This window comes from Macaca mulatta, chromosome X, assembly GCF_049350105.2.
Source record: "Macaca mulatta isolate MMU2019108-1 chromosome X, T2T-MMU8v2.0, whole genome shotgun sequence".
Taxonomy (NCBI): Eukaryota; Metazoa; Chordata; class Mammalia; order Primates; family Cercopithecidae; genus Macaca; species Macaca mulatta.
In genome coordinates, this window is record NC_133426.1 from 126,707,699 (window position 1) to 126,735,624 (window position 27,926).

At 41.7% G+C, this 27,926-nt stretch overlaps 1 protein-coding gene across 6 annotated transcripts in view; it reads right to left on the reverse strand.

The window, feature by feature from the left end:
• TMEM255A (transmembrane protein 255A) overlaps positions 1-9,883 on the reverse strand; it is a 52,155-nt gene extending 42,272 nt beyond the window's left edge. For 5 of the 6 annotated variants that reach the window (XM_028841669.2, XM_077987522.1, XM_001085757.3 and 2 more), the window contains exons 1-2: positions 9,579-9,788; positions 2,719-2,861 (exon numbers count right to left, since the gene is read on the reverse strand). In XM_028841669.2, the coding sequence (XP_028697502.1) occupies positions 2,719-2,861; positions 9,579-9,636 (201 nt within the window). In that variant the 5' untranslated portion in view covers positions 9,637-9,788. 6 annotated transcript variants of the gene reach the window in all.
• Positions 9,884-27,926: the final 18,043 nt, after the last annotated feature.

A 27,926-nucleotide genomic window follows, 5' to 3' on the forward strand; every position in this document is an offset into this window, starting at 1 on the left:
GTTCATGAAAAGAAAATTCAGATTGCTGGGGCCCATGCAGACCAACTGAATCAGAATCTCTTGGGCTAGGGAGTAGAGATCTGCATTTTTCACAGGTTCACCAGGTCATTCTTATTCACGTCAGAGTGGGGAAACCACCAGTTTAGAGTTTCTATAGTAACTCCCTAATAACCAAGCTATTCAATTAGTGAAAGTACCCCATTCCCAGACAAATCTGGATTCTCAGGCGTTTACTGTTTCTGAGGTATGAGTCGTAATTGTATTTGTTACTACGTGATCTGACCTATAAACTCATAGATTTTTCTGCTATTCAATCTGCTATCTTTTCCCCTTTATTCCATGTAATTAAAATGCATTTTAAAGAAACAATCTCCAGGAACTATGAGAGCACATTTTTAAAGGTTAAATCATGGGGGCACAGTATCCGTTAGGGATGGCTTTCCTATTAACACTTCCATATCAGCTCTTAGTGAACCACTCACATGCAAACACACGCCCCCACTGCTTCAACTTCCAGTGCTAACTGAACATCAGGTACTTGAATAACAGCAATCAGTCACCCTCTTTCCTTTGTTCACGTATTCCAACCTAGCTGCCCACGGTAAGATATTCCACAGAGAAGGTTCACAGCCACTGTTCATGAATAGGAGTTCGTACTCTTAAATAACATGGAAAATACCTTCCCCTCACCCACAGAGACTCTGAATCTTGGCTTCAGCATTTTCTCATCAGTCAGAAATATTTTACTAATGCAGCTACCTGAAATACACAAAGTCACGCAGACCCTATAAATTGCTTTTCCAAGCCACCGAAATGCTATCTTACCCACTCTGTTCCTCCCCGCGCAACCCCCCGCCCCCGCCGGCTTCACTTGTGTTTAAAAATAAAACTCAATTCTGCTGACGACTGGTTTTCTTGCCTCACCACAGGAAATGGACTGGGTGAGTTCTCACATCACATGTTTAACAGAGGGCACCAAACAGTGTCTGTGGGTCACCTGCCCTCAGCTGGGAGGAGCCCTGCCTGCCCCGGAGCTGTAGAGGCACTTCCCCCAGCAGCCTTCAGCTCCAGGAAGGCATAGCCTACAGCCCACGTTAGGTCCCAGCTTCTCAAGAACTATTGAGGAGGCTGACTGTGGAATGAAATTAGTGACCTAGGCAACAGGCTCCAGGCTTGGTCACTCATAGCTCTGGCTTGTCCAAGACATCATCTTTAATCTCTTCCTCTCGCTTTGCTTCTTTCTCCAATCCCCATCTCTCTCTCTCCCCCTCCCCTCTCTCATTTCATTTCAAAGAGAAATGAAACAAAACAACAACAAAAAATACATCTGACCTCTTTGCTGTACTAAAATACCTATTAACTGAACTGTCCTAAACTTCCTTCTGCTCTCTAGCAATTGAGGAGCCATTTAATTGATATTTAAAATATGATCTCACCTCTAGAGTTAGGTTTTTGGGTTCAACAGCAGTGTACGTAGACTCAAATGAAGTTTTGGTTTTTCTAATGTAACTAGTTTAGCAGTCTCCAAAGGGAACTGCATGCACCCTAGGGTAGATAAAACAATCCACTGGAATACGGCTGTTTCCTATTTATTGTTTATCTAAAATAATAAGAAAGAAACCAAACATTACTAATATTTAATAAACAGACTGTCACTGGCACCCTCTGTCCGTGTGAATGTCAGGTGATCAGGTGACCTATCCTTCTGAAGGAGGGCAAGTTCCAAGCAGCAAAGGGTTGATGGTGGGGCATTTTATGTATGCCTGGATTGTATTATTCAATTTTAACGAAACTAGTCCCAACAAAATGGATACGAGGCTTGAAAAGATTCCTCTTGAGACACCAGAAGTTGAAGATGACCCTAATAATGTAAGCAAACGTAAGCAACAAGAAAATGACAGAGTTTGATACTTCTAACTCCCAGCTTTTTTGTCAGCCAAATTGTGAGATTGACATTTAAAAACATGACTCCAATGACAATCTAATCATATGGGATAAGAAGGCAGCCAAAAATATTCACAATTATCTACTGGGCCATTTGAAATAAGGATTTAAAGCCACTGTCTTTAATGACAAATTTCACACTAAGTGCATATTATCTGGTGACATTTTAGTTTGTGTTCACATGAAGATATTGAAAGTTATTGTATACTTATTTTTTATCTAATTTTTGAATGTTCATTTTTATATAAGTTTTATGAACATGTATATATATATATAATTTATAAGTGAATAAATATATATATATTTTAAGAATATATCTTCCACAGCTTTTTCTGATAGGAGTGCAAGATCACTTTGGAGATCAGTGCTGTTGGTCAGAGTGTCAAGCTGCCAGGATCCTCAGATTTCAGGTAAGATCAGATGACCTCTATTATATATGGGAATGCAGATGCCTGGAGAGAAAGGACCTTAGCCTAAAGTTAACACTGCTAGTTAGTAACATCTCCTAAACCGGAAACCTGAGGTCTTAAGGAGTGAGATGACTTGCTCAGGATCACACTGTTAGATAGGGATGGTGCTGGATTCTTCTGATTTTCAGTCCAGTGCTCTTCTTAGCGGGCCCAGAGTTGCCTCTCTACATAAATATATAGGCATATAAAGGAGGAAATCTGAGCAAACACTAGACACTCAAACAGAATCGAAAACTATCAGAGCAGAGCCAGAATTTCTGTAGACAGCAAGCTACTGCGACCTACCTGTGCCTTCTATACTTACAATAACTCCTGGGTAATAACCTCCTACAGTCACATTCTGAGTCCTGGTGGTTGCAGCAAGGCCCACTGTGAGAATTAACACGGACACAATAAGCAAAGTCACGGTGACATAGATGGAGTTTCGTTTCCTCCGATTGAATGCTCCTGAAAGCACAGAAAGAAACTAAAATTGCTCATTTCAGTTGGGGAAAGGACTGACTTAAAGAAAAAAACACTGAGAAGGTTTTCCTTTCCTATTCCTACTGGTAACTGAAGTTATCTTTGGTGGTGATGGTGGGGGAGTGTTGTGGGGAAGGGATAGAGCATTAGTTTTTGCAGTCACCAGGTGCCACTTCTATAATAAAAAATGTATTTCCAGTTTGAAAATAAACAACAGAAGAAATTTCACCAGTGAGTGCTCCTGGCACTCTATAAGAGATGTGTCATAACTACTTAGTAGAGTGGTTTTTTAGACCAAATTAGAAGGCATATGATAAATGGGAAGTGTGTGGGGGGGTATGAAATGAAAACATTTTAAAGCCAATATCCAACTAAAGAGATTTTTTTCATAAGCTAGAGATATGAAATTTCATTTTCAGTGTAAATATCACAGCCAAGCCAAGTTACTGGGATTTTTTTTTTCATTTATTTCTGACATTTGCCACCTCATGTATAAACTTTAAAATGGTATATTGGCAAGATTTGTCACATAACAAATGTGTGTAATAAAGTGAGTGTTTGGAGGCCATTAGTCCACAAAGACATGTATCAGGGGAGGTAGGTGGGAAGGATTATAACTTATACACATTTAGGCTTATGTGAGGGTGACATAAATACAAATGATGAGAAAGCCATTCTCCCACTCAGGGCTTATCAGACATGATAGTGCAAACCAATATTTTTTTGAAAACAGGATTATTAAGTCAGATAGAAAAATGGTATCTAAGCTCACTTTTTAATTTAATTTTTTTTAAAGGAACCGAGCACTGTCCCACACTCTGCAGGGATTTCTCAGGCATAGGGAGAGGGCCTTCAACAGGACATACCAGGGGAGAGTTACCACCTAGGAGTTCTAAAAAAAAAAAAAGCAAATGAGAAGGGTCCAGCTCCCTAGTGGAGGTGTGGAGCATGAGGAGGATGAAGCAGTGAGGAGCCCTGATGGAGTTGCCCACCCACGTGGCTTGACTGTCATTTATGGCCCTAAAGAGATCACTTGAGTCTGTCCATGAAGACCCTGTCATTCTGGGAGACCTCACTGCAGCCTCAGGAAGCAGTTGTTGAGAGAAGCCATGCAGACTGTTCCACAGGGAAGTGGGGGAGAGGGGATGGAGGAAGGGGGAGGAGGTCAACCAAGCGAGACCCAGGAGGCAAGGTGGTGGTGAGACAGAGGGGCTGTGGCTGGCCTTGCAGCCCCCTGCAGATATCCCCTCCTGTATGGAAGAAAAGCATTGGGAGTATCACCCAGGCTTAACCCCACCATCCATCTTGTCTTCCCCAGTACAGTCCCTGCTGAAGTCTCCAAGGGAGGTGGGAGGGGCTGGCGGTCTCCCCTGATGTCAGCCTCGAAAATGAGGGATGTGACTCATCAGGGTCATTTCTAATATGGGACTATTCTAAGACTATTTTTCATTGAAATGTAGAAGTGGTTTGAACGTTTGTAGGTATCTACAATGCTAAAGCACCATGTCTCACCCTGGGGAAGAGGTAAGAAGAGTTGGCAAATGAGACTCCTCTTTAAAGAGGCCTGAGTCCAGCCTCCAAGGGGCAAAAACATAAAGTCCCACTAGAGACACCTGTAACATCAGGGCCCTTTCATGACAGAGCTATTAGGGATGCAAACGGGAGCTGACTAATGGTAAACACATGAGCAAAGCTGGGAGCTCTGGACTGCATGGTACTGGGAAAGGAATAGTAGAGGGGTTGGGGAAGGCCAGGAGTTATTTCTTCTGTTTACCTGAAGTGTAGTTATCCTTCCTTTTGATTTTGAAGGACCCTAAATGAGTCTCTAAACCAGAGTGCCTAAGTTTATTTGATGGTAGATACTTCTCAGTGAATCTGTGAGTTGGTTCTACAGAGGGGCTCTAACATAAACTTACCAACACGGCCTCCCATTCTTACATCTTCCCTTCCCTTTTGTCAGTCACACAATCTCTAGCCTTCCCCTGCCCCCGATTGGCAAAAGAGAGTGAGGGAACATTTGGATACACCACGGATATCTTTGTCACACGGAAGTGTCTCAACACCTTACCCAGAAAACATGTAACCTTAGAGACTAAATTGGAGAAGTGTGTGTGCATGCATGGTCTTTTTAATTTTTGTTTGTTTGTTTCATTTGCCTGCTCCTTCCCCACCAGCTGGCCTTTAATCTTATTCACAGCTCTTGGGTCTTCTTTGCAAATAATCACTCTAACTTTTAAAAGCGCAGGAAGGGCCAGGTCAGAAAAGTGACTCAGCAAACCACATAGTGTCATTTGAAAATCTTTTTTCCTGCTTTAGAAACTGAATTGAAAATTCAGTCACTTGAGCAACCCAGGCAAAGATCCCACAGCCCCACAGGGGCCTTGCCTCCAGATAGGATTTGCTTTGGGTAAAATTCCTAAGAAAACTCTTCCCATCACCAGGTCAAATATCTAATCTCTGTCCTCTCACGAGCATCCTTCCCTGTCCCCACTTATTTTATATTATAAGGACTATAATTGTGTAACATGAAATTATTTCTAGTTGCACTTGGGAAATTGACTGTTTTAAGGAACTCCCTCCCAGGATGACTTGTTTTGAAAATGAAGAATCACCCCTCAATTTATCTTTAGTGCCAATTTGACTCAATAAAATTCACATCTACTTAGAGCAAGACATACCCATTTTCTGAAGGTGTGGCCCAGGCTCCTAAAAGGCAGTTTATTGTGTCTGCTTAGGACATTTTCCTGGTGGTTGTTTTATTTTAGAAGGGAGAAGTACAGCTCTGTTCTTATTTGGGTACAATTTGGGGCTTGCCTTAGATGTTTCTGTAAACACAGGACCATCTTATTCTGATTTTGTTCAGTAAAGTGACACATAAAAAAACTCAGGCACCATGAGGTACTTAAATAAAGCAGTGGGTATATGAAAATCATGCCTATTACAATTTATACCTAGTGTTTGATACCTAATAAACAGTCCGTACTTGTTGAATAAACAAGAGGCAACATCTCAGAATTGTTTCCCTTGTAATCAAGAAGGATGTGGGAGAAATTGTGTGAATAAATACGGGCTATTCTCATAGAATGGATTTTTTAACGTAGGGTACACCTGAGGGTTCCCTCAAATTAAAAACTTTCTCGCTAACTAGTGTGAAAACTGCAATATCTCTCACTACCCTGTCTCCTTGGCACCCAGTATATTTCTGCTTAAACAACAACCACCTCTGCAACCAACAGCAGTGAGAGTCTGAAATCTTGTCATTGGCCTTACTTGCCCCCCCTCAGCAGACTCCCTGCAGAACTACTGCAGCCCTCCCTCTCTGCAGTGCCCCACCTCCACCCCAGATTCCTGATGACCAGGATGCTTAGCTCTAGAAGCACCCAATTGTTTGCTGTCTCCACCCTTCCAAAAACAACCAGCTTTTCTCTCATCGAGTTTTCCCCCCATCAGAGCCCCCATCTGCATTGCGGTCTTTGAATCTGGGTGCCTCCCTTAGAAGCATGCTCAAAATTCCCCTCCTCCAAGAAGTTGTTCTTGATCAAAATTAATCACTTATTCATGTCCCTAAATTCCCAGGTACCTTACTCAATAAGTATATTAATTGTAACTGGTACCATTATAGTTGTAACCGTGGGTCTGGTCCACAACCCATATGATGTCTGCCAGTCCCAGGATTATGTATCTGAGGGAACCAAGACGTGGGTTGCTAGAAGGTAGGATGCTGTATCTGTTACTTTGTTTTACCTTGCACACGTTTCTTGATTATCCTCTCTCAAGAGACTAGATAAGGTGTATAATCTTTACTGGGAGCAGTAAAGTTGGGAACCCAGTATCCAGTCCTGTACACGGTGTTGTTGATGCCTGGCTAGTTCTCTGGGTTGATCTTTTGAACTGATTAGGATTTGCTTACCTGAGTCAGCTTTGCCACACAGGGTGGGTCCCCGGATATCCCCGCCTTGAGTATCCCTAGAAACAGGTGGCTGCCCAAGACCTCAAGACCCTGCCTCAAGACCCTGCCTCAAGACCCTGCCAACCTCCCGAACATTTCCTTAAAGGCGCTGAAATCCATCTCTCCCCACTTTAGACAGTTCTCTGAATGGAGAACATCCAAGGCCGCCGACGAATTACAAATGTGTTATTTGGGAGGAAGGAATGCCCTACTGTAGTAGAGGTGCCTTTGCGCCTGGGGGCGGTGTTGCCAAAAGGGAGAAGGGGGTTGCTGGGAGGGGATGGGGGGACGCCGGAGTCAAATTACCGTCTTCTTAATTGCCAAGTGCCTGCTCCACTCTGAGCCTTGGACAAACTGCTCTATTCCCAGGCAGCCAGCAAGCGTAGATTGCAGGCTTGGTGCAGTGTGTCTGTGTGTTTTAAATTTTATTGTTTTGGTTGCGGTTGTGTCTTGACAATAAAGGAATCCCCTCAGAAATGCTGCCCTTGGAGGCCGAAACACTAACCCACCCACCCACTGTCCTCTTCCCCCCACGCAAGGGAAGGTGGTGTTGCCAGACGCTAAGTGGGAGTAGCTCCTAAGTAGCCTAGACGCTGATTCAGGCCCGGGTTGTGCTGGACCAGAGCCAGGGAACTCCGGGATGACTCCCCTGTCCAAACTGTGGAAACCCAGCGTTACCACTCGACTCAGGAATTTGCTAGTGCCGTCGGTCTGCGGACTTTAAAAAGTGGAATGCGTGGCGCCGGCTCCGCTTCGGTCTGGGATTTATGATTCCTTTCCCGCAGTGTGGAGACTGGGCTGGGCGAAGCCCACTCAGCTGTTTGTTGCGCAGACCTTTCGAGAAACACAAGATCGCTGAGGGCCCCTGGGAGTCCAAGAAAGAAAGCTCTTCATCTTGTTCCCCAACCCACAGAGCAGTGCGCCAGGTAGCAACTCTTTAAGCCCTGGACCACCAACCAGCCCACTCCCCGAAGGCAGACGGGCTCGGGGCGTTGTGGCTTGATTTGCAGGTGGTTAGGTGGTTGTCGTCCACAGCGGGAATGGACGCTGCGGAACCCTAGCGCTCTTCCACTCAGCCCTCCCTCGCGAAGCGCAACAGCTTGGCGTCGGGGAGCCAGGACTGTGTTGTTGGCGCCACAGCTGGCCAAGGTAAGGAGTGCATTCCCACCTGTCTCTGTCTCTCTGTCTCTCTCTCGCTCGCTCGCTCGCTCGCTCTTTCTCTCTCTCTCTCCCTCTCCTTCTGTGTGTGTGTGTGTGTGTGGTGTGTGTGTTGGAGAGAGAGAGTGCGCGCGCGCGAGCTGGGAGTAAGGGGGAGTCTGGTACTGCTGGGCTCTGGATTCGGACCAAGTCCTTGGCCTCATTTGTACCCCGTTGTAAATAACTACGCCCTTAAAAATGAAAAAGAAAATTCTTATACTGAATATGCAAAACCACTGAGGATACGGATCTTTCCACCACCATCCAGGAGATAACACTTTCTGGGGCCCCTCCGGTGAACGAGTTTTGTTGACACCGAGGCTTCTGCAGGCAGTAGGGAGATTATATAGGGGGTTCGATCTTTTCCCTGCCCCCTCCACTCGAGATGTTCCCGCAAATTCATCGGAGAAAACCTGAGCAGACTGGTGGCAGGAACTGCGGGACAAAGGGATTTTGCAGAATGTAAAGTATGTTGGAAAGAGAGAATTCGATTTGATTGAAGTGTATCCGAGGCGAATTTTAAAAGATTAGGTGGGATCATGATTTTACAATCCCCTCCCGCTCTCCAGGGCTCCAAATTAATTTCTCCGCCCAGTGAAATCATAGGGCTTGGGAAGATGCCTAACAGCTGAGGGGGACTGGGTTTGTTTTTTGTTTGTAACTACCAAAAAGCAGCTTCAAGCGGCAGCCAAGTTGGTGCCGAAGGTAGCTGTCCCCCAGTTTCTGTAAGGAAAGGAGTCGAAGGATGCCCCTCCCCCTCCATTCCGCCCTGAGAGGAAAAGCGCTACTTCAGAAGATGCGCGGGCTCGTGCTGGATGTTTCTCGCGCTCTCACTCCTGCACCTTACTCCCTTTTCACACTTATGCACATTCCGTGCATTTGGAGCAGAGTAACAATCAAATTCAAAGAATGTTGATCCTGCCGCTGCAGAGGGCAGGGCTGGGCTGTCTTGAGTGAGTCCTCAGGAATTCCCCTCCCCTCATCCCCCCTTTTTTCTCCCCCCCGCCCATCCCCCAGAGTTGCGCAACCCACCCGCCCCCCGCATCAGCGAGGTGCAAATCAGGCCCCTTCCCAACTGCATCTCTAAATTTCAGGGCAGCTTCAAGAGAGTTGGGAGGGGGCGAAGACCCTGCTTCTTCTAATTGTCGTTAGTTGTGAGCTCTTAGAAGTGACCAGGACTTTGCAAAGAGGGAGTGTCGAATGGAAAGCTAAGGCGCAGGTTGCAGGGAAGTGTTTTGATCCTCAGATTGCTGGGATTTACTACCCGACTGCGAGTCTGTAGACACACGCACACAAACAGGCACACACCCGCACTCCGGGGCAGAGATACTCCGACGCAAGCTTGGCGCTCCGATCTCCGCACGTCGCTCCCTCTGCAGCCAGGCCGCTCCCCTGGGACTCTGGTCCATCACCCAGACGCTGGGGCGCGAAGACCACCCCACCCATGCCCCGTTTCCCGCTCTCTGGCTTTTGGGGCAGCCGGGGCGTTCACAGTCCAGAGGCCAGCGCACTCACCCCCTGCTGCCGCCGCCCGAAGGAAAGGCCGCTAGACTTACCCATGGAATCGGGCAGGGACATGTCGCTGGACCGCTGCTGAGTCAGGGACTGATGCATGGTGAAAACTGCCCGGTTGCCCCAGTCCCCGAAGCTGCTTCAAGCGCCCCCGGCTCTGGGCGCCCCGCAGAGCATCCTACTCCGCGGTTGCCTCTCTCGGTCCCTCCGAGAGCTGAGAGAGACTGCCTCTGGTTGCGAGCTGCAGCCCAAGTGCCGCCTCCCCCTCCCTTCCCCTCTTCTCCCTCCCTCCTCTTCTGCCTCCCTGTGCTCCGGGAGGCAGCAGCATTGGCGGTCCGTGCAGCCGCGTGCGCTTGCGCAAGACCCCCCCCTCCCCCTCAGTCTCCCCATCCTAGTTATCCACCTCTCAGCTTCCCAAGCCAGACAGGGAGCAGTTTTAGCCCCTTGGGGCCAGGGCTGCGCAGAGAAAGAGGGGGAAGCTTCAGTCTGAAGCCAACCAACCTTCTCTGTAGTTGGACAAGGTCTTGGGTAATTATCCTGTTCTAGGATTTGTAACTGGGGAGGGGGTCAGAGTCAGAGGTTCAGAGCTGAGGAACACACACACACACACACACACACACACACACATACACACACACACTTGAGCAGGTCTAGTCTTAGTGCTTCCAGAATGACATAATGGAGCTGGAGATGATCCAGAGAAGGGCCACTCTATAATCAAAGGGATGGTGTGTGTGTGGGGGGGGGGAGGGGGCTGACATATGAAGATAGATTAAACAAATGCAGACTCTTTAGTCTAGAACGATGAAGGCTGGGAAGGGATGTGACCAGAGTGTATAAAATTATGCAGAGACGGAGAGAGGGAGCACAGCCTTATTCACCAGATCTGAGAATTCTAGAACCAACGGCCCCCAATCTTTAGCTAGAAAATTCAGCTAAAGCATGACTCTGCACCAGAACCCCAGTTTGTACTGTTCAAGTGCTTTTATATCAAGGATCTTATTTTCTCATCATAACCTCCATGCAAGGGAGGAAGAAGAGTTATCAATAACCCTATTATGCAGAGAAGGAAACTGAATCTCAGAGAAGGGAAGAAAATGTCCTGTGCCCACTCAGCTAGTAAGTGGCAGAAGTGAGAGCTAGAACCTAGATCTGTTGGACCTGAAGGTCAATGTTCTTGCTATGGTGGCTGAAAAGAACTATTATTCTCTATAGCAAATGGAAAACCTAAGGAATTCATTAGCTCCAAAAGATGCAACAAGATGAAAATGCAAGTAGCTTTGGAAAGAGTGAAAGTAAAGTCATGGCTGACAGATCCACTGTGGATTACTAAGGGAAACTGGGGATGAGGTGGGAAAGTCACTGATCTTGGAAGACAGCCAAGTCCTTCTCGAACCTATCCTTTTGGACCCCATTAGGATATTGGGCTTGAAGCACCTTGTGGTTGGACCAGAAGGTGGTTCGAATGTTCTCAAAACAACTGCAGAACAGAATGAAGCCTCCTTGGAGTGCCCCCAAGACATTTGTCTGGTGGCCAGGGGAGGTGGAGGGTGAGCAAACGGGTAACAGTGGGCTCCACCTCCCTCTGGAAACAGCCCTGGAAGCCTAACATAGCTAAGGGAATATACCTGTTTGGAGGTGCCCATTCTGTCCCATTGAGGAGCTCCCAGGCTCTGCTTGCCAGGTCTCCTTCCAACCATCTCCTCCTGATGGTTGCTGCAATCCTCTCCCCATGTCCCCCATAAAAACCCAAATCAAATCAAGTATAAAACTATTCTAAGAGTCAATCGGATGAAGAAGAGTACTTGGCTCTTTCCAGATCTGCCTTGCTAATCTACTGTAAAGCTTTGTTTTTCTTATCCAGGAAATGGGACTGAAGGCACTTGCCCTTTCCCATCTTCTGAAGGAAGAAAATATGTTTCTTGAAGGTTAAAAAGGAAGCCCTTTGTAAAGAACTTGGGCACCCCAGGGGCCACACTGAATGCTGTGTCAGGTATTATTAGCAGCCCTACACTATAGATGTGGTTTAAAAATCTGTGATATATGTCCTAGATAGAGACAAGATGCCTACTATTGTAGATGTGTGTGTCTTAAGCCTGCTTACCTTGTGTCAGGCTCTCCATAAGCTCCACAAAGGCAGAGAGAAATCCTGTATTTGTACTTCTGCAATGATTGTCTTTGAGTCCTGTTTACTTATCTCTTTCTCCTCTCATTCTAAATATCTCATACTTAATGTGGAGGACTCCTGCAACCAGCACTGATTTCTCAGGAGTGCTTGCTAATTAACATATTTTGTTTCTGTGAAAGTAGCCTGAAAGAAAAGAGGTTTTTACACAGGCTCTAAAGACTATTTAATACCTTCTTTAGAGATCCTTGGCTCCCCTATAGCAATCACACAGGGAGAGATCCCTAAAGAAGCCAAATAAAAACTTGTTACCATGCTGGTTTTGATGGACAGATCGAGGCCTTTTCAATTCAGGGAGAAACACACTACCCACCAAATGATGCAGAGGGCATATGTAATTTGACCTTTATAATCCCAAAGACACAAACTAGTGAGGTACTTTTAATGGGAATGAGCTTTGCTTTCTCAATTTGTATTCCTGAATCCTGCTTGAAATTGAACATTATTTTATAAAGTACTAGAGGAGCTGGCTATTTAAAAGAACCACATATGGTATGTTTCTTTTGTGCCGTCTCTTGGGGTGCCTTATGGGACTTGGAGCACAGCACACACTCAGTCAAGTTAAAAATGACTTTGAGACCAGTAGCAGTGACAATAGCAGCAGCTGCAGCAGCTCGCAGCTCTGAGAGTAGTCTCCCCAGAGATGGTGTATGTGTTTGGAGAGAGGATCGGGAAAAGGGGAGGGACTAGAATGGGAACTAGGGGGAAAACCCCCTACATTTTAACTAAGCCCAGTACATACACCTCTTTTCCTCCAAAAAAAAGTTTATTTTAACTTAGACTGAACTGGATGATTAAAAAGCAAGAGGCAATGTTTCCTGGGCTCCATTCTGATTTTCTTCATGTCAAAACACATGTGGAGTTTATACATAAATAGGTTTGTAATAAAACTTACTGATAGGCAAGCCACCTAGATGAAGAAACAGGTCTTTCATGCAAGTAAAGGCTACTGTAAAACTGCTTGGTTAGCTTTTGGTAAAAAAAGAAATTATTAAAATGCCTTAAAATAAATCCTTTTCATAGCAAGCTTAATCAAGCATACAGTGATGCCCTAGGTTGCAAACTGCTTTATAGCATCAGGAAATGTTTGCCAGTGGGGCTGTAGCTTACTGCTTTCCATCTTCTTCAAACCAATGATGAGCACCCTCCCCGGAAACCTTCAGACCAGTAGAAAAATGCCAGATGGTGCTCTGGGTCTAACACATTCTCCCTGGGAAGAGCCATAGCATCCAATTATCTCCTTATTTTGCTGACCAATTTGACTATTTAAATTACATAGTATACCTTTCTGATTCCAAATCTGGGAATGTGGGCTAGAGAAATGTCTACACGTATACACACACATACATGCAAACATGCATATTTAAAATGGTGGCCATACAGGTATTCACAAGTGCACATACATGTACACATCCCAGCTAGTGTCTCTATGCTCTGGTTATCACCATCCAACTCTCATTTTCCAGACTTTGGTTGATCAACGGCAGAGAGAAACTTCAGAATAATGGACAGCCTCAAAGAGTCCAAACATCCCTAACTGAGGTTGGGGTGTGCCCACCAGACTACCTTATGTCAATGCCTAGTACTCAGTGCCTGCACCACAAACAGGTGAATCTTCATTGAGGAAAACCATAGTTAAGGGTGTTGCCTGATTCTCGTTGCCAGCTGGTCTTTTTCTTTGGGTACCAGGAAAATAATCATAGCTCCAGAGAAAAGCATTGGTACTTGTCTTTACTTTGTTATTGATTTATTTCTATTTTGTAACCTGTGTTAGTTACCAAACGCTGTATAATAAATGTTCTCCAATATCCGTAAAGAAAAACAAAACTTTGATGATATGATTTAAAATGAATGGAACATAATTTATTTACCATTTCACTGTTATTGAATATTTTCGAGATTGTCAGTTTTTTAACATTGTAAACAATGCAATGAACTAAACCTTTGCATCTTTTTCACCATAGGATACAACACTACCATGGAATTAGTGGTTCAAAAGTTCCAAACACATACTTTTAATTAAACATTTTTTTATCAACACACATGTAATAAAATGTACAGACTGATGTATTTTAACACACACACACACACACACACACACACACACACACACACACACCCTTGTAAACCACCACACAGATTAAGATATTGAACCTTTCTAACATCCCAGATGGCTCTCTTGAGCCCCCTCCCCAGTCAATAACTCTCCCAGAGGTAACCACTCTTCTGATTTTTATAATCAAGTCAGAATATTTTTAAGGCTTTAAAAATGTATTACCAAATTGCCCTCCCAAATATTTGTAGCAAAGCACATTCCCACGATCAGCATCTGAAAGTGTCTGGGTCCCCACGACCTCTTGATTTTACCTTGAAAAGGAGATGTTTAACACTGATGACACACCTAATTGCAGTCAGCTACAGGAAGGGCCAGTCAAGAAGCTGAAGTTCAGTTGGGCACAAGGCATCTAGTGGGAACCACAGATCTAGGAGGCAGAGGCCGAGGGTAGTACCAGGGTACACAACACTGTCACAGCCCACAAGTACAGTCATGTGCCACATAACGATGTTTTGGTCAACAATGGAACGCAGATATGAAGGTGTTCCTATAAGATTATAATGGAGCTGAAGGCCGGGCGCGGTGGCTCAAGCCTGTAATCCCAGCACTTTGGGAGGCCGAGATGCGCGGATCACGAGGTCAGGAGATGGAGACCATCCTGGCTAACACGGTGAAACCCCGTCTCTACTAAAAAATACAAAAAACTAGCCGGGCGAGGTGGCGGGCGCCTGTAGTCCCAGCTACTCGGGAGGCTGAGGCAGGAGAATGGCGTAAACCTGGGTGGCAGAGCTTGCAGTGAGCTGAGATCCGGCCACTGCACTCCAGCCCAGGCGACAGAGAGAGACTCTGCCTCAAAAAAAAAAACAAAAAACAAAAAACAAAAAACAACCAAAAAAAAAAAAAACCAGAAAAAAAAGAAAAGAAAAAAAAAAAGATTATAATGGAGCTGAAAAACTATCACTTAGTGACATCATAGTGCAATGTGTTACTCATGAGTTTGTGGTGATGCTGGCGTAAATAAGCTCACTGTGCTGACAATCACATAAAAGTGTAGCATATACAATTAGGTACAATCCATAATAGTTGATAATGATAATGAATAAGTTACTGGTTTATGTATTTCCTATACTATACACTTTATCATTATTATAGAGTGTACTCCTTCTACTTAAATATTTTTAAAAAGTTAACTGTAAACAGCCTCACACAGGTCCTTTGGGAGGTATTGCAGAAGAAAGCATTGTTGTCATAGGAGATGACAGCTCCATGCGTGTTATTGCCCTTGAAGACCTTCCAGTGGAACAAGATGTGGAGGCAGAAGACAATGATATTGATGATCCTGACCCTGTGTAGGCATAGGCTAATGTGTGTGTGTTTTGTCTTTGTTTTTAAGAAAAAAATTTTGAAAAGTAAAGAAAAAAGAATAGAAAAAAGCGTATGGAATAAAGATATAAAGAAATAAAATATTTTGTACAGCTGTGCAGTGTGTGTTTAAAAGTGTTATTATAAGAGTCAAAAGTTTAAAAAAGTTTATAATGTACAAGTTACAGTAAGCTACGGTTAATTTATTGAAGAAGGAATAATCTTTTAAAATAAATGTAGTGTCCCCTAAGTGTACAGTGTTTATAAAGCATATAGTAGTGTACAGTAATGTCCTAGGCCTTCACATTCCCTCATAATAGGACACAATGCTACCATGAGTCGACTCACCCAGAGGAACTTCCAGTTCTGCAAACTCCATTCACAGTAGGTGCCCTATACAGGTGTACCATTTTTTATCTTTTATACTGCATTTGTACCGTACCTTTTCTATGTTTAGCTATGTTTAGATACACAAATACTGACCATTGTATTACAACAGTATTCACTACAGTCACATGCTGTACACATTTGTAGTCTAGGTGAGATAGGCTATGCCTGATAGCCTAACTGCGTAGTAGGATATACTATCTAGGTTTTGCCTGATAGCCTAGCTGTGCAGTAGGATATACTATCTAGATTTGTGTGAGTACACTCTATGATGTTTGCACAAGGACGAAATCACCTAACAACGCATTTCTCAGAAGGTGTTCCTGTCATTAAGCGATGCCTGACTATACCTTAGAAACTTCCAATTGCTCAGGTGTTTTCATTGTCATATTCATTATTATTGTCTGGTGCAAATACTCAAAGTCTTTCTTATATTTAACCTTTACAGTTTCTATAATGATCACTTAATTATGTCTGGTACATAGTTGGCATTTAAATACTTTATTTATTTTTATCTGTTGCTTCACTCTACCTACTAAATAAGACACGACACAGTAGAAGTTCCCAAAACTGCAGAGGTGCTTGATGCAGCAAAGTACTCCTGCTCCACAATTCTACTCTCCACAGGTAACAACGCTTTACAGGTTTGAATGCATTTTTCCACATTTTTTCTTCATGCATACTTTTACCTTTGTTTGTTTATTTTGAGAGTTAAATACTCTAAAAAGCATTTTAAAAGTAAACTTGCTAAATAATGAAATAATAAATATTTTTATTAAGCCTTGTAAGTTGCATTTAATAGCTTTCAAATACACCACATCAAAGTCCATCTTCAATCAATCAAACCCAATAGTAGTTCCTTCTTGCAAAATAAAATTCCCTCCAACTTACATTATGATACCCACTTAGCTATCATGGGCAGGGAATGGAAACTACATCTCCTTTCTGATCACTATTGTGTAAGGAAGAATATCAGGACAATTACATAAAAATGAATATAAAGAAATGATTCTGATTTCAAAGTACATTGTTTGGAAGCATTAACAAAAACAAAAATGATTCAGGTATACATACTTTTACTGAATTTTTGATAGGAAAGCTCTGAAAACAGTCCATTTTCTACTACAGAAAGGAGGTAGTTTATTTTTAAGATTAGTCTTTGTTTTCCACAGAATTTCACATATTCCTAATTTGAAGGCATAAAACAGCAGCAGAGAACCATAATGCATGAATCAATGAATACACTAGGGACATGGTGATGTTGAAGAAGGCTAGATAATTTTTTTTGAATTTCAAAATAAATGTAACCGAGGTTAATAACCACAAATGTTAAGGTTAGAGTGAGATCAGTCTATAAGAAGCATAATTAACATTTTATACTGCAAACTATTTACTGAAGGAAAACACCCATACAGAAAAATTCACCATATGTATTACTTTTAAATCAAGGGAAAGGGAGAGGAGATGAGTAGCCTTAAGCCCACAGGAACTGGGTTGGGGATCATTTGGGGAACCTCACTGTTGAGATGCTATGATTTACCTGCCAGAGAAAACAGTTGGTAGGGATAGTAGAATAGGATTCAGTTAAGCTGTTTCCTTCCTTTAATTAATGACAGAGCTCAGTATATCCTTCTCCCTTATCCCCATCAAAAAACATTCATTAAACACCTAATTAGATGTGACATTGTTGCAAGCGGGGGTGCATGTGTCCAGCTGCTTGGTTCAGGCTTGCACTGAAGAGGATTTCTGTGTTCAGTAGTTCTTAGGAATCAATAAATTTGCTACCAGTTCAAACTGCTGCACAGAGCCTTTAAAAATGTTTACACTCTGTGACCCAGTAATTCCACTTCTGGGAATCTGTCCTAAGGAAAGAGAAATCTCGACTAAGATTTATGTGCAACAATGTCCATGGCAATGTTATTTTTAAGTTAAGAAAATGGAAAAATAAAACCTGAAATGACAAAAATTAGGAGAACGATTAGCTAGATGATACCATAACCAAATGATTCCATATGTTATATAGCTATTTAAATTGTATTTCAAATATTTAAGAACACAGAAATATATAAAATAATGAGTGCAAAAGTAGCCTAAGAACTGCATGTATAGTTTGATCCCATTTTGTTTAAAATTGTACATATATACAGAGAAAAATGACTAGAAGGAAACTCAAATATTCACTGTAGTTATCTCTGAGTAGTGAAATTACAGGAGATTGGTTTCTTTTTTATACTTTTCTATATCTTTCAAATACATTCAATGAGCATGTATTATTGAAAAGCACAAACTACTTCAAATTCTGTTTTACAAATGAATTAAACAGGTGAATGTTTAATAAATTGCACTGTGTCTGTCCTGCAGTGTGAGCCTGGGGCTGCCCAGGACCCACCTACTTTGGTCAGTCTCTCTCTCTCTCTCTCTCTCTCTCTCTCTCTATCATACACACACACACACACACACACACACACACACACACACACACACACACAGCTCTTCTGTCAGTCTTTCTTGCCTGAATGCTAGTTTCAGGCAACATGTCACCTCTCTCAAGGGAATTTTTACTTCTTTTTCATTGTATAATTAAGGCTTGTTGGTGCTGGCAGGTGGGCAAGTACTTTTTCTGGTCTGGCTTTGTCGATGCCCCTAAAATTACACCGGTAGGGGGCTGTCTACTCTGTGGATTGCCTGGAAGGAACAGCTTTCTGGGTAACTGAACTGTCTAGGAAGATAGAAGAAACTGCCTAGATGGGAGGAGAGGAGGAAATTGGGAGGTAAAACAGAATAGAGAGAGGAAGAAAAATCAGCAACTGTGCTTATTAGAGAGGATTCCTTTGGTAAGGCTATATTTTAGTGTGTTACTGTTTATAAGAAATACAGTTCAATTGGACCTGTAAGAAGTTCTACTGAAGGTGAAATGCACCTAAATTCATGCCCACTGCTCAAATCTGCTCAGGAGGCTGGAATCCTGCAATAACGAGAAAGGGGCTGTTCAATAAAGGCTATTATCCTTTAACAAACACCCAACATTACAAAAGTAAAATATGCACACAGATTTCAAACAATACAAAATTGTATAAAATAAAAAGCGAAATTCTTTCCCTCCCCAGTGTCATTCTTCAGAGGTAACCTCTATTCTGATGTATATTTTCCCAAGATTTTCCACTTTTCCTATGTATATATAAGTATATGCATACACACATACAGTTACACACATAGTGAAGAAAAATGGAAGCAAACTATAAATATTAATCTGCAACTTACTTTTTAAGAAATCCAATACTATTTCATAAATACATCTTCTGTGTCAGTATATATAGGTTTGTCTCATGTTTTTTAAGCTGCTGCCTAACATTCCATTGTGCGAATGTTTCAACTTACTTGAAGAACCCCCATGGGTGGACATTTAGTTTAGTTCCAGTTTTTCATAGTTACAAGCAATGTTGCAATAAACATCCCTTTACATATACCATGGAATCAATTTAAAGGAAAATTTTCTTTCTATCAGCTGTGCATTACCTAACCATTTGCAATTAGTTTCCTGGGCTCTGGAGAACAGTTTTTAATGGCTATGCGAAATGTTCTGTAGTGTCCCAAATGATCCGAGGCATCCCTTCCAATTAAGTTGCAGTCTACTACACACTGCATTTTAAATTACATTATGCTTTAAGGACAGGGCACTGTCTTACATTATTGATACAGTGTTATAATGTTCTGTCTTAGTCCTTATGCCCTAGACTTGAATGGGCACCGCCTGAAGAGAGTGGGCAGTCAGAGGCAGCTGGTACATGTCACCAAGGGTGGCCCAACTCAGCCCAACACAAATATGTGATTGTCCCTCCTCTGATTACATCCAGCATCTTTTCACCACTTCTGGCAGGAAAGCACAACTAGAGATAAGGCACTTTATTTGCCACCTACCAGCTTGGGGGAAAGGAAGATGGGACCACTTACACTAACATCTGAATTGGTGCAGGAGACCAGGCTGCTTTCAGCCCCTCTCCCATCCTGTCTGCCTCCCCTCACCCAGGTGTTCATTGTCTCCAACATGTCCTCTGGCTGTTTGCAGGCCTTTTCTTTGACATCCTTCTTGGACATGACCTCCTTAGCCATTGCCTGCACCGCCCCCCCATCAAAACACATCTCTTTTTAGAGCTCTCAATTGACAGCATTCATTTGTGTTAGCAGGACAGAAAGCACTTAAGGCGTGGCATCAGAAGACCATTTTCTAGCCCTATGTTTTTGACCAAGTCAATTAATCTCTTTGAGGCTCCATTTAGACATCTGTAAAATGGGGATTATAGTGATATTTTCTTCACATAGTGGATATAAAATGAAATGAAATGACATATTGGAAAGTACATTGAGAGCAAGAAAAAGTGCTCTGAGATTGTAAAATGCCATTATTACTTATGAATTCTTTCTTCCAGGTAAACCAGTTTTATTTTATTTTGATTAAACAAGAGATTTCTGAAGACTACAATGTTTTCACTGAGAGAAGTCCTTATTACAGTGAAAATGTCAGGCAGTGCGAGCAGGCCAGTGGGGAAGCTATTTTGAGACGGGAAAACTCTTTCAGACCTTCAAATCCACATATGTAGGGGGCTGATGGTATCACCAAGACAGAAGGCTGACCAGAGTCCTCCAGGTAAAAATACCAGAAAGGTCTCTGGTACAGTTTGCTCTCTTCAGGGAGAGAAAGGTTGGGTGGAGGGGGATGAGGACAGCATGGATTGCTGTGGGCTGGCCTGAGGACCTGTCCTTCCTAGGGAGATGTGTTCTAGCAACTGTTTGGTGTATTTTTAAAGGTCAGAGAGGCTTTGGCTCTATAGGATGGAGTGGCTGTGACACCTGATTAATGTCTGTTTAGTACTTTCCAGAATGAAATTTAATCAGCAGAATGATTGCAGCAAGCAGCTGCCTGGAGGAAAATGATCCTGTTCTAACGGTGGCTTGTTTGATATGTTGGCATTGTAGTGGGACACGTACATTATTAGTCCAGCCCAGGGGGCCCACACTAGGATACTGGATCAACTAGTAAGGAAATACAACAAACAGCAGCACCCACTCCATGGCTCTGTGTAAGGTCATCACTGTCAGATTGTCAGTTCCTCCCCACTTCAAGGACCCTTACTGTCAGCCTCCCTCCTGCCCCCAGGATCTTCTTTGTCAGCTCCTTTATCCCCCTCCTATCATTATCCATTCCCTGAGTCCCTTCAGATCCATCACTCCCACCCTGGCTTCAAGGCCTTCGCTGACAGCTTCCTCCCAACACACTCACACATGCACAAGTGCATGCATACATTTCTCCCCTATCTCCATGGGTGTTCTCAAGACTTAAATGAAATGAAAAATGACCTCTCCTCACAAAATAACTGGAGTCTTCTGCTCTAATGAACAATTTTTGAACTATTTTTCCCATCAGAAGCACAGAGGTTATTACACTGCCTTGCAAAAATTCTGTAGTCAGTATTATACTCCCTAACATCTAGGAAATATAGTGGAGACCTATGTGACTGCCGTGTCCTACCACTCAAATGACATTGGGTGCATTTCATCCAAGCTGAGTATGCTGAACTTTGCTTACAGGATCTGTGGTATAAGATGTTTCCCAGTAGTAGAGAAAATCTGGATGAGCTAGTTACAATTTCTTGCAGGTATTTGTTTCCCTAGTTTGAAAAACTTTCACCAAATCCCTCCAGAGTGTACCCTAGGATCACCACAGGGATCTGACTCAGGATGGGGGCAGTGCTTGGAACTATTAAGGTCACAGTTTACAGTGGAAAAAGTAGCTTTCAGGACCAAAAGAAACCAAACTGATAGGGCCATAACAACCCTTTCTAAATTCAAAGAAAGGATAGAGTAGTCTACTGCTCTGTGGGCAGTTGAGAGTGCTTCAAGATTCCTAGGCTTTGCCTGTGGTACCACCTCTGGGCTAAGGACACCGTCAAGAAAGTAAAAACTGACAACCCACAGGATGGGAGAAAAAATCTTAAAACCATTTATCTATATATCTGATAAGAAACTCTCTCTCATGCATGTACATATATATATAATATGTTATAAACATATGTAATGTACATATGTAATATACATATGTAATAAATCAGAGATTAATTTATAATAGGAATTGGCTCATATGATTATGGAGGCTAAGAAGTTTCATGATTTGCCATCTGCAAGCTGGAGACCCAGTGGAGAACCAGAAAAGCTAGTGGTACAATTCAGTAAGAATCTGAAGGCCAGAGACCAGAAACACGGATGTTGAGTGCAGGAGAATATGAGTGTCCCTGATCAAACAGAGAGTGAATTCACTCTTCCTCTACCTATTTGTTCTATGTGGGCCCTCAGCAGATTGAATGATCACCCTATGTGGGTGAGGGAGATCTTCTTTACTCAGGTTACTGATTAAAATGCTAATCTCTTCCAGAAACACTCTTTCACAGACACACCCAAAAGTTCTACCAGCTATCTGGGCATCCCTTAGCCCATTCAAGTTGACAGATAAAAACCATGCTAGGGAAATGCAAATCAAAACCATGAGATACACTCATGATTGTATAGTTAGGAAATGCAACAAACAGCAGCACCCCCTTCATGCCTCTGTGTAAGGTCATCACTAGGATGAATGTTATAAAGACAAATAATAACAAATGCTGGAGAAGATGTGCAGAAATTAGACCCCTTATACATTGCTGGGTGGAATGTAAAATGATTAGAGCCACTCTGTAAAACTGGCAGTTCCTCATGATGTTAATTACGGAGTTAAGATATTTCACAGATATTCCACTCCTAGGTATATGCCCAAGGGAATTGAAAACATATGTCCACACAAAACCTTATAAATGAATGTTCATAGCAGCATTATTCACACACACACACACACACACACACACACACACACACACACACACACACACGTCTCCTGTTGGTTCTGTTTCTCTGGAGAACCTTAACTAATACACCTAGTGACTAATGACATTGAGCATTCCTTCATTTGCTTATTGGTCATTTGTGTATCTTTGGAGAACTGTATATTCAGACCCTTTATCCATCTTTTAATTGGGTTATTTGTCCTTTTGTTATTAAGTTGTAACTTTTAAAAAATATATTCTAGATACAAGTCTCTCATCAGATACATGATTTCCAAAAATTTTCTCCCATTCTGTGGGTTGTCAGATTTTACTTTCTTGGTGGTGTCCTTTTAAGTATGGAAGTTTTAGCCGAGGCGGACAGATCATGAGGTCAGGAGATCGAGACCATCCTGGCTAACACGGTGAAACCCCGTCTCTACTAAAAATACAAAATATTAGCTGGGCGTGGTGGTGGGCGCCTGTAGTCCCAGCTACTCTGGAGGCAGAGCTTGCAGTGAGCCGAGATCACGCCACTGCACTCCAGCCTGGGCGACAGAGGGAGACGGGTACAGCACACCAACATGGCACGTGTATACATATGTAACAAACCTGCATGTTGTGCACATGTACCCTAGAACTTAAAGTATAATAATAAAAAAAGTGGAAGTTTTATAATTTGATAAAGTTCAATTATCTATTTTTTTCTTTTGTCACTAGTGCTTTTGGTGTCATGTCTAAAACTCCATTGCTTAATCCAAAACCACAAAGATTTGTGCTTTCGTTTTCTTCTAAAAGTTTTCTAGATTTAACTTACGCTTAGGTCTTTGATCAATTTTTTGTTAATGTATGTATGTGGTATGAAGTAGGGGGTCCAACTTCATTCTTTTGATGTGCATATTCAGTTGTTTCAGCACCATTTGTTGAAAAACACTCTTTTTTCTCTCAATTGAATGATCTTGGCATACTTGTCAAAAATCAGTTAACCGGCCGGGCGCGGTGGCTCACACCTGTAATTCCAGCACTTTGGGAGGCCGAGGTGGGCAGATCACGAGGTAAGGAGATCAAGACCATCCTGGCTAACACAGCGAAACCCTATCTCTACTAAAATTACAAAATATTAGCTCAGCGTAGTGGCGGGCGCCTGTAGTCCCAGCTACTCTGGAGGCTGAGGCAGGAGAATGGCGTGAACCCGGGAGGCAGAGCTTGCAGTGAGCCGAGATCGCGCCACTGCACTCCAGCCTGGGCGACAGAGTGAGACTCCATCTTAAAAAAAAAAAAAATCAGTTAACCATAAATGTGACTTTTATTTTTGGATTCTCAATTGCATTCTATTGATCTATATGTCTATCCTTATGCAGGTACCATGCACTCTTGATTACTGTTATTTTGTAGTAAGCTTTGAAATTGGTTAAGCCAGAGGCCTCTGCCTTTGTTCTTTTTCAAGATTGCTTTTGACTGGGCGTGGTGGCTCACGCCTGTAGTTCCAGCACTTTGAGAGGCCGAGGCAGGCAGACTGCTTGAGCTCAGGAGTTTGAGACCAGCCTGGGTAACATGGTGAAACCCTGCCTCTACCAAAAATACCAAAAAAAAAAAAAAAAAAAAATTAGCCGGACATGGTGTCAGGAGCCTGTAGTCCCAGCTACTCAGGAGGCTGAGGTGAGAGGATTGCCTGAGCCTGGGAGGCAGAGGTTGCAGTGAGCTGAGGTCGCACCACTGCACTCCAGCCCGGGTGACAGAGTGAGACCAGTTGAAAAAAAAAAAAAAGATTCTGGTTCCTTGTATTTCAATTTTTGTCCATTTCTGCAAAAAAAAAAAAAAAAAAAAAAAAAGGCAGCTAGGATTTTAACAGAAATTGCCTTGAGTTTGTATATCAGTTTAGAGAGTATTGCCACCTTAACAATATTAAGTTTTCCAATACGTGAAAATGGGAAAATGTTCCATTTAGTTAGGTCTGTATTTTCTTTCAATAATGTTATCTGGTACACCGACAAGTGTATAAGTATTGCAATTCTTTTGTTAAATTTATTCCTAAATACTTTACTTTTTTTTTTTTGAGACAAAGTTTCACTCTGTTGTCCAGGCCGGAGTGCAATGGCACTATCTTGGCTCACTGCAACCTCCACCTCCTGAGTTCAAACGATTCTCCTGTCTCAGCCTCCTGAGTAGTTGGGATTACAGGTGTGCACAACCACACTTGGCTAATTTTTGTATTTTTTTGGTAGAGATAGGGTTTTGCCATATTGGCCAGGCTGGTCTCGAACTCCTGACCTCAGGTGATCTGCCTGCCTCAATCTCCCAAAGTGTTGGGATTACAGGCGTGAGCCACTGTGCCCAGCCTACTCTTTTTTAATGCTATTATAAATGCAATTATTTTATTACTTTCACTTTTCATTTTTCAGACTGTTCATTACAAGTATATAGGAATACAGTTGATTTTTGTCTATCTTTTATCATGGGACTTTGCTGAATTGATTTATTAGCTTTAATAGTTTTTTTGTGATTTCTAAAGGATTTTCTACATACAAGGTTATGTCACTTGCAAAGAGAGTTTTCCTTCTTCCTTTTCAATCTGGATGCCTTTTACTTATTTTTCTTTCCTAGTTACACTGGCTAGGACCTCCAGTACAATCTTGAATAGAAGCAGTGAGGGTGGACATCCTTGTCTTGTTCCGATATTGGGGAGAACGTTTTTAGTCTTTCCCCATTAACTATGATGCTAGCTGTGGATTTTTTGTAGATGCCCTTTCTCAAGTTAAGGAGGTACCCTTCTCTTTTTAGTTTGTTGAGTGTTTTTATTATGAAGGGTTTTATCAAATGCTTATTCTGCATCTGTTGAGATAATCATGATATTTTTTCCTTTCTTCTATTAATATGCTGTTATTGCAATGGTTGATTTTTATATACTGAATTAACCTTGCATTTCCTGTAATAAATTCCACGTGGTGATGAGGTATAATCCTTTTGATACATTGTTGGATTTGTTTGCTAGTACTTTGTTGAGGATTTTAGTGAATAGATTTTAAAGGAATGGATATTGGTCTGTAGTTTTGTTTTGATGGCTTTTCTGGTTTTGGTATCAGAGTAATACTGGCCTCACAGAATGAATTGGGAAGTATTCCCTTCTCTTGTATTTTTTGAAAGCATTTGACAAGGCTTGGCATTAGCTCTTCTTTTATTCTTTAAATTCTTGGTAGAATTCACCAGTGGAACTATCTGATCTTGGACTTTTTGTTTTTGGTGGGAATACGTGATTACTGATTCAATCACTTTATTTGTATAGTTTTATTCAGACTTTCTATCTCTTTTTGAGTCAGTTTTGGCAACTTTTGTCTTTCTAGAAATTTGTCTGTTTCATCTAGGTTATCTAATTTGTTGGCATACAATTGTTCATAGTATTCTCATATATTTTTTAAAATTTCTGTGATGTTGATAGTAACGTCTCCTCTTCTATTCCTGATTATATTAATTCAAGTGTTTTCTCTTTATTTCTGGGTCAGCCTAGCTAAAGTTTTGTGAATTTTGTTGATCTTTCCAAAATATCAGCTTCAGTTTTATTGATTTTCTCTATTATTTTTATCCTCTATTTCATCTTTTCCTTTGTAATAATTTTATTTCCTTCTTTTTGTTTGCTTTGGATTTAGTTTGCTCTTTTTTCTAGTTTCTTAAGGTAGAAGCTTGGGTAATTGATTTGAGATCATTCTTCTTTTTCAATGTAGGCATTAATAGCTATAAATTTCCCCATAAGCAATGCTTTAGCTCCATCCCATAAGTTTTGTATGTTGTGTTTTTTGTTTTCATTCATCTCAAAATATTGTCTAATTTTCCTTGTGATGTCTTCCTTGACTGATTTTTTTTTTTTAGGAGTTTGTCGTTTAATTTCCACATGTTTGTGAATATCCCAAATTTCCTTCTGTAATTGATTTCTAATTTTATTCCATAGTGCTCAAAAAACATACTTTGTATGCTTTCAACCTTCTTAAATATACTGAGACTCAATTTATGGCTTAGCACATGGTCTAACTTGAAAAACATTCCATGTGCACTTGAGAAGAATGTATATTTTGCTGTTGTGGGGTGGAGTGTTCTAAAGATGTCTGTTAGGTCTAATTGGTTTATATTGTTAGTCAAGTCTTCTATTGCCTTGTTGATCTACTGTCTGTGGGCTGCATGAAGCCCAGAAAGTCTTTGAATGCAGCCCAACACAAATTTGTAAACTTTCTTAAAACATTATGAGATTTTTTGGGCAATTTTTTTTAGCTCATCAGCTATTGTTAGTGTTAGTGTATTTTATGTGTGGCCCAAGACAACTCTTCTTTTTCCAATGTGGCCTAGGGAAGCCAAAAGATTGGATACCCCTGGTCTAATTGTTCTATCCACTAGATAAAATTAGGTATAGAAGTCTTTAATCATTATTGCTGAATTGTCTATTTCTTCCTGCAGTTCTTTCAGTTTTTGCTTCATATATATCAGGAGTCTGTTTTTAGATGTGTATATGTTCATAATTGTTATATCTTCCTGAATTATTGACAATTTTATCATTATAAAATGCTCTTCTTTGTCTCTAGTAACAATTCTTGTCTTAAAGTCTATTTTGTCTGGTATTAGTATATTTTCTCCAACTCTCTTTTGGTTACTGCATTAGTCCATTCTCACACTGCTATGAAAGAATACCCAAGACTGAGTAATTTACAAGGAAAAGAGGTTTGATTTACTCACAGTTCCACATGCCTGGGGAGCCCTCAGGAAACTTTCAATCATGACGGAAGGCAACTCTTCACAGGGCGGCAGGAGAGAGAAGTGCTGAGCAAAGGGGGAAAAGCCCCTTATAAAACCATCAAATCTCGTGAGAACTCACTATCACAAGAACAGCATGGGGGTAACTGCCCCCATGATTCAATTACCTTCCACCAGTTCCCTCCCACCAATTCCCTCCCACAACATTTGGGGATAATGGGAACTACAATTCAAGATGAGATTTGGGTGGAGACACAGTCAAACCATATCAGTTACTGTTTGTAAGGTATGTCTTTTTTTCATCTTTTTATTTTCAAATTAATTGTGTCTTTGAATCTAAGTCATGTTCCTTATACATAGCATATAATTGGATCATTTTTAATTCATTCTTTCAATCTCTGCTTTTTTTTTTGTTGTAGTGCTTTATCTATTTAAATTTAATATAACTGACAAAAGGTAGGATTTGTGTCTGGCATTTTTCAATTTGTTCTCTATGTGGCAGGTTTTTTTTTGTTTATCAGTTCCTTCATTACTGCCTTATTTTGTATTAAATGGATAGTTTCTAACCTACCATTTTAATTACTTTGTTGTTTCTTTTGCCATTTTCTTGGTCACTTCCCTTGGGATTGCAATTAACATATTAAGTTACAAAAACTAGTTGAAATGAATACTAACTTAATTTCAATATTGTACAAGAATGTTGTTCCAAAATAGTTCCATTCCATCACTACTCCTATGTGTTGTTATTGTTGTACAAAACCCGTCTTTATACATTGTATGCGTATCAACACATATTTGTCATGATTTCTTTATGCAG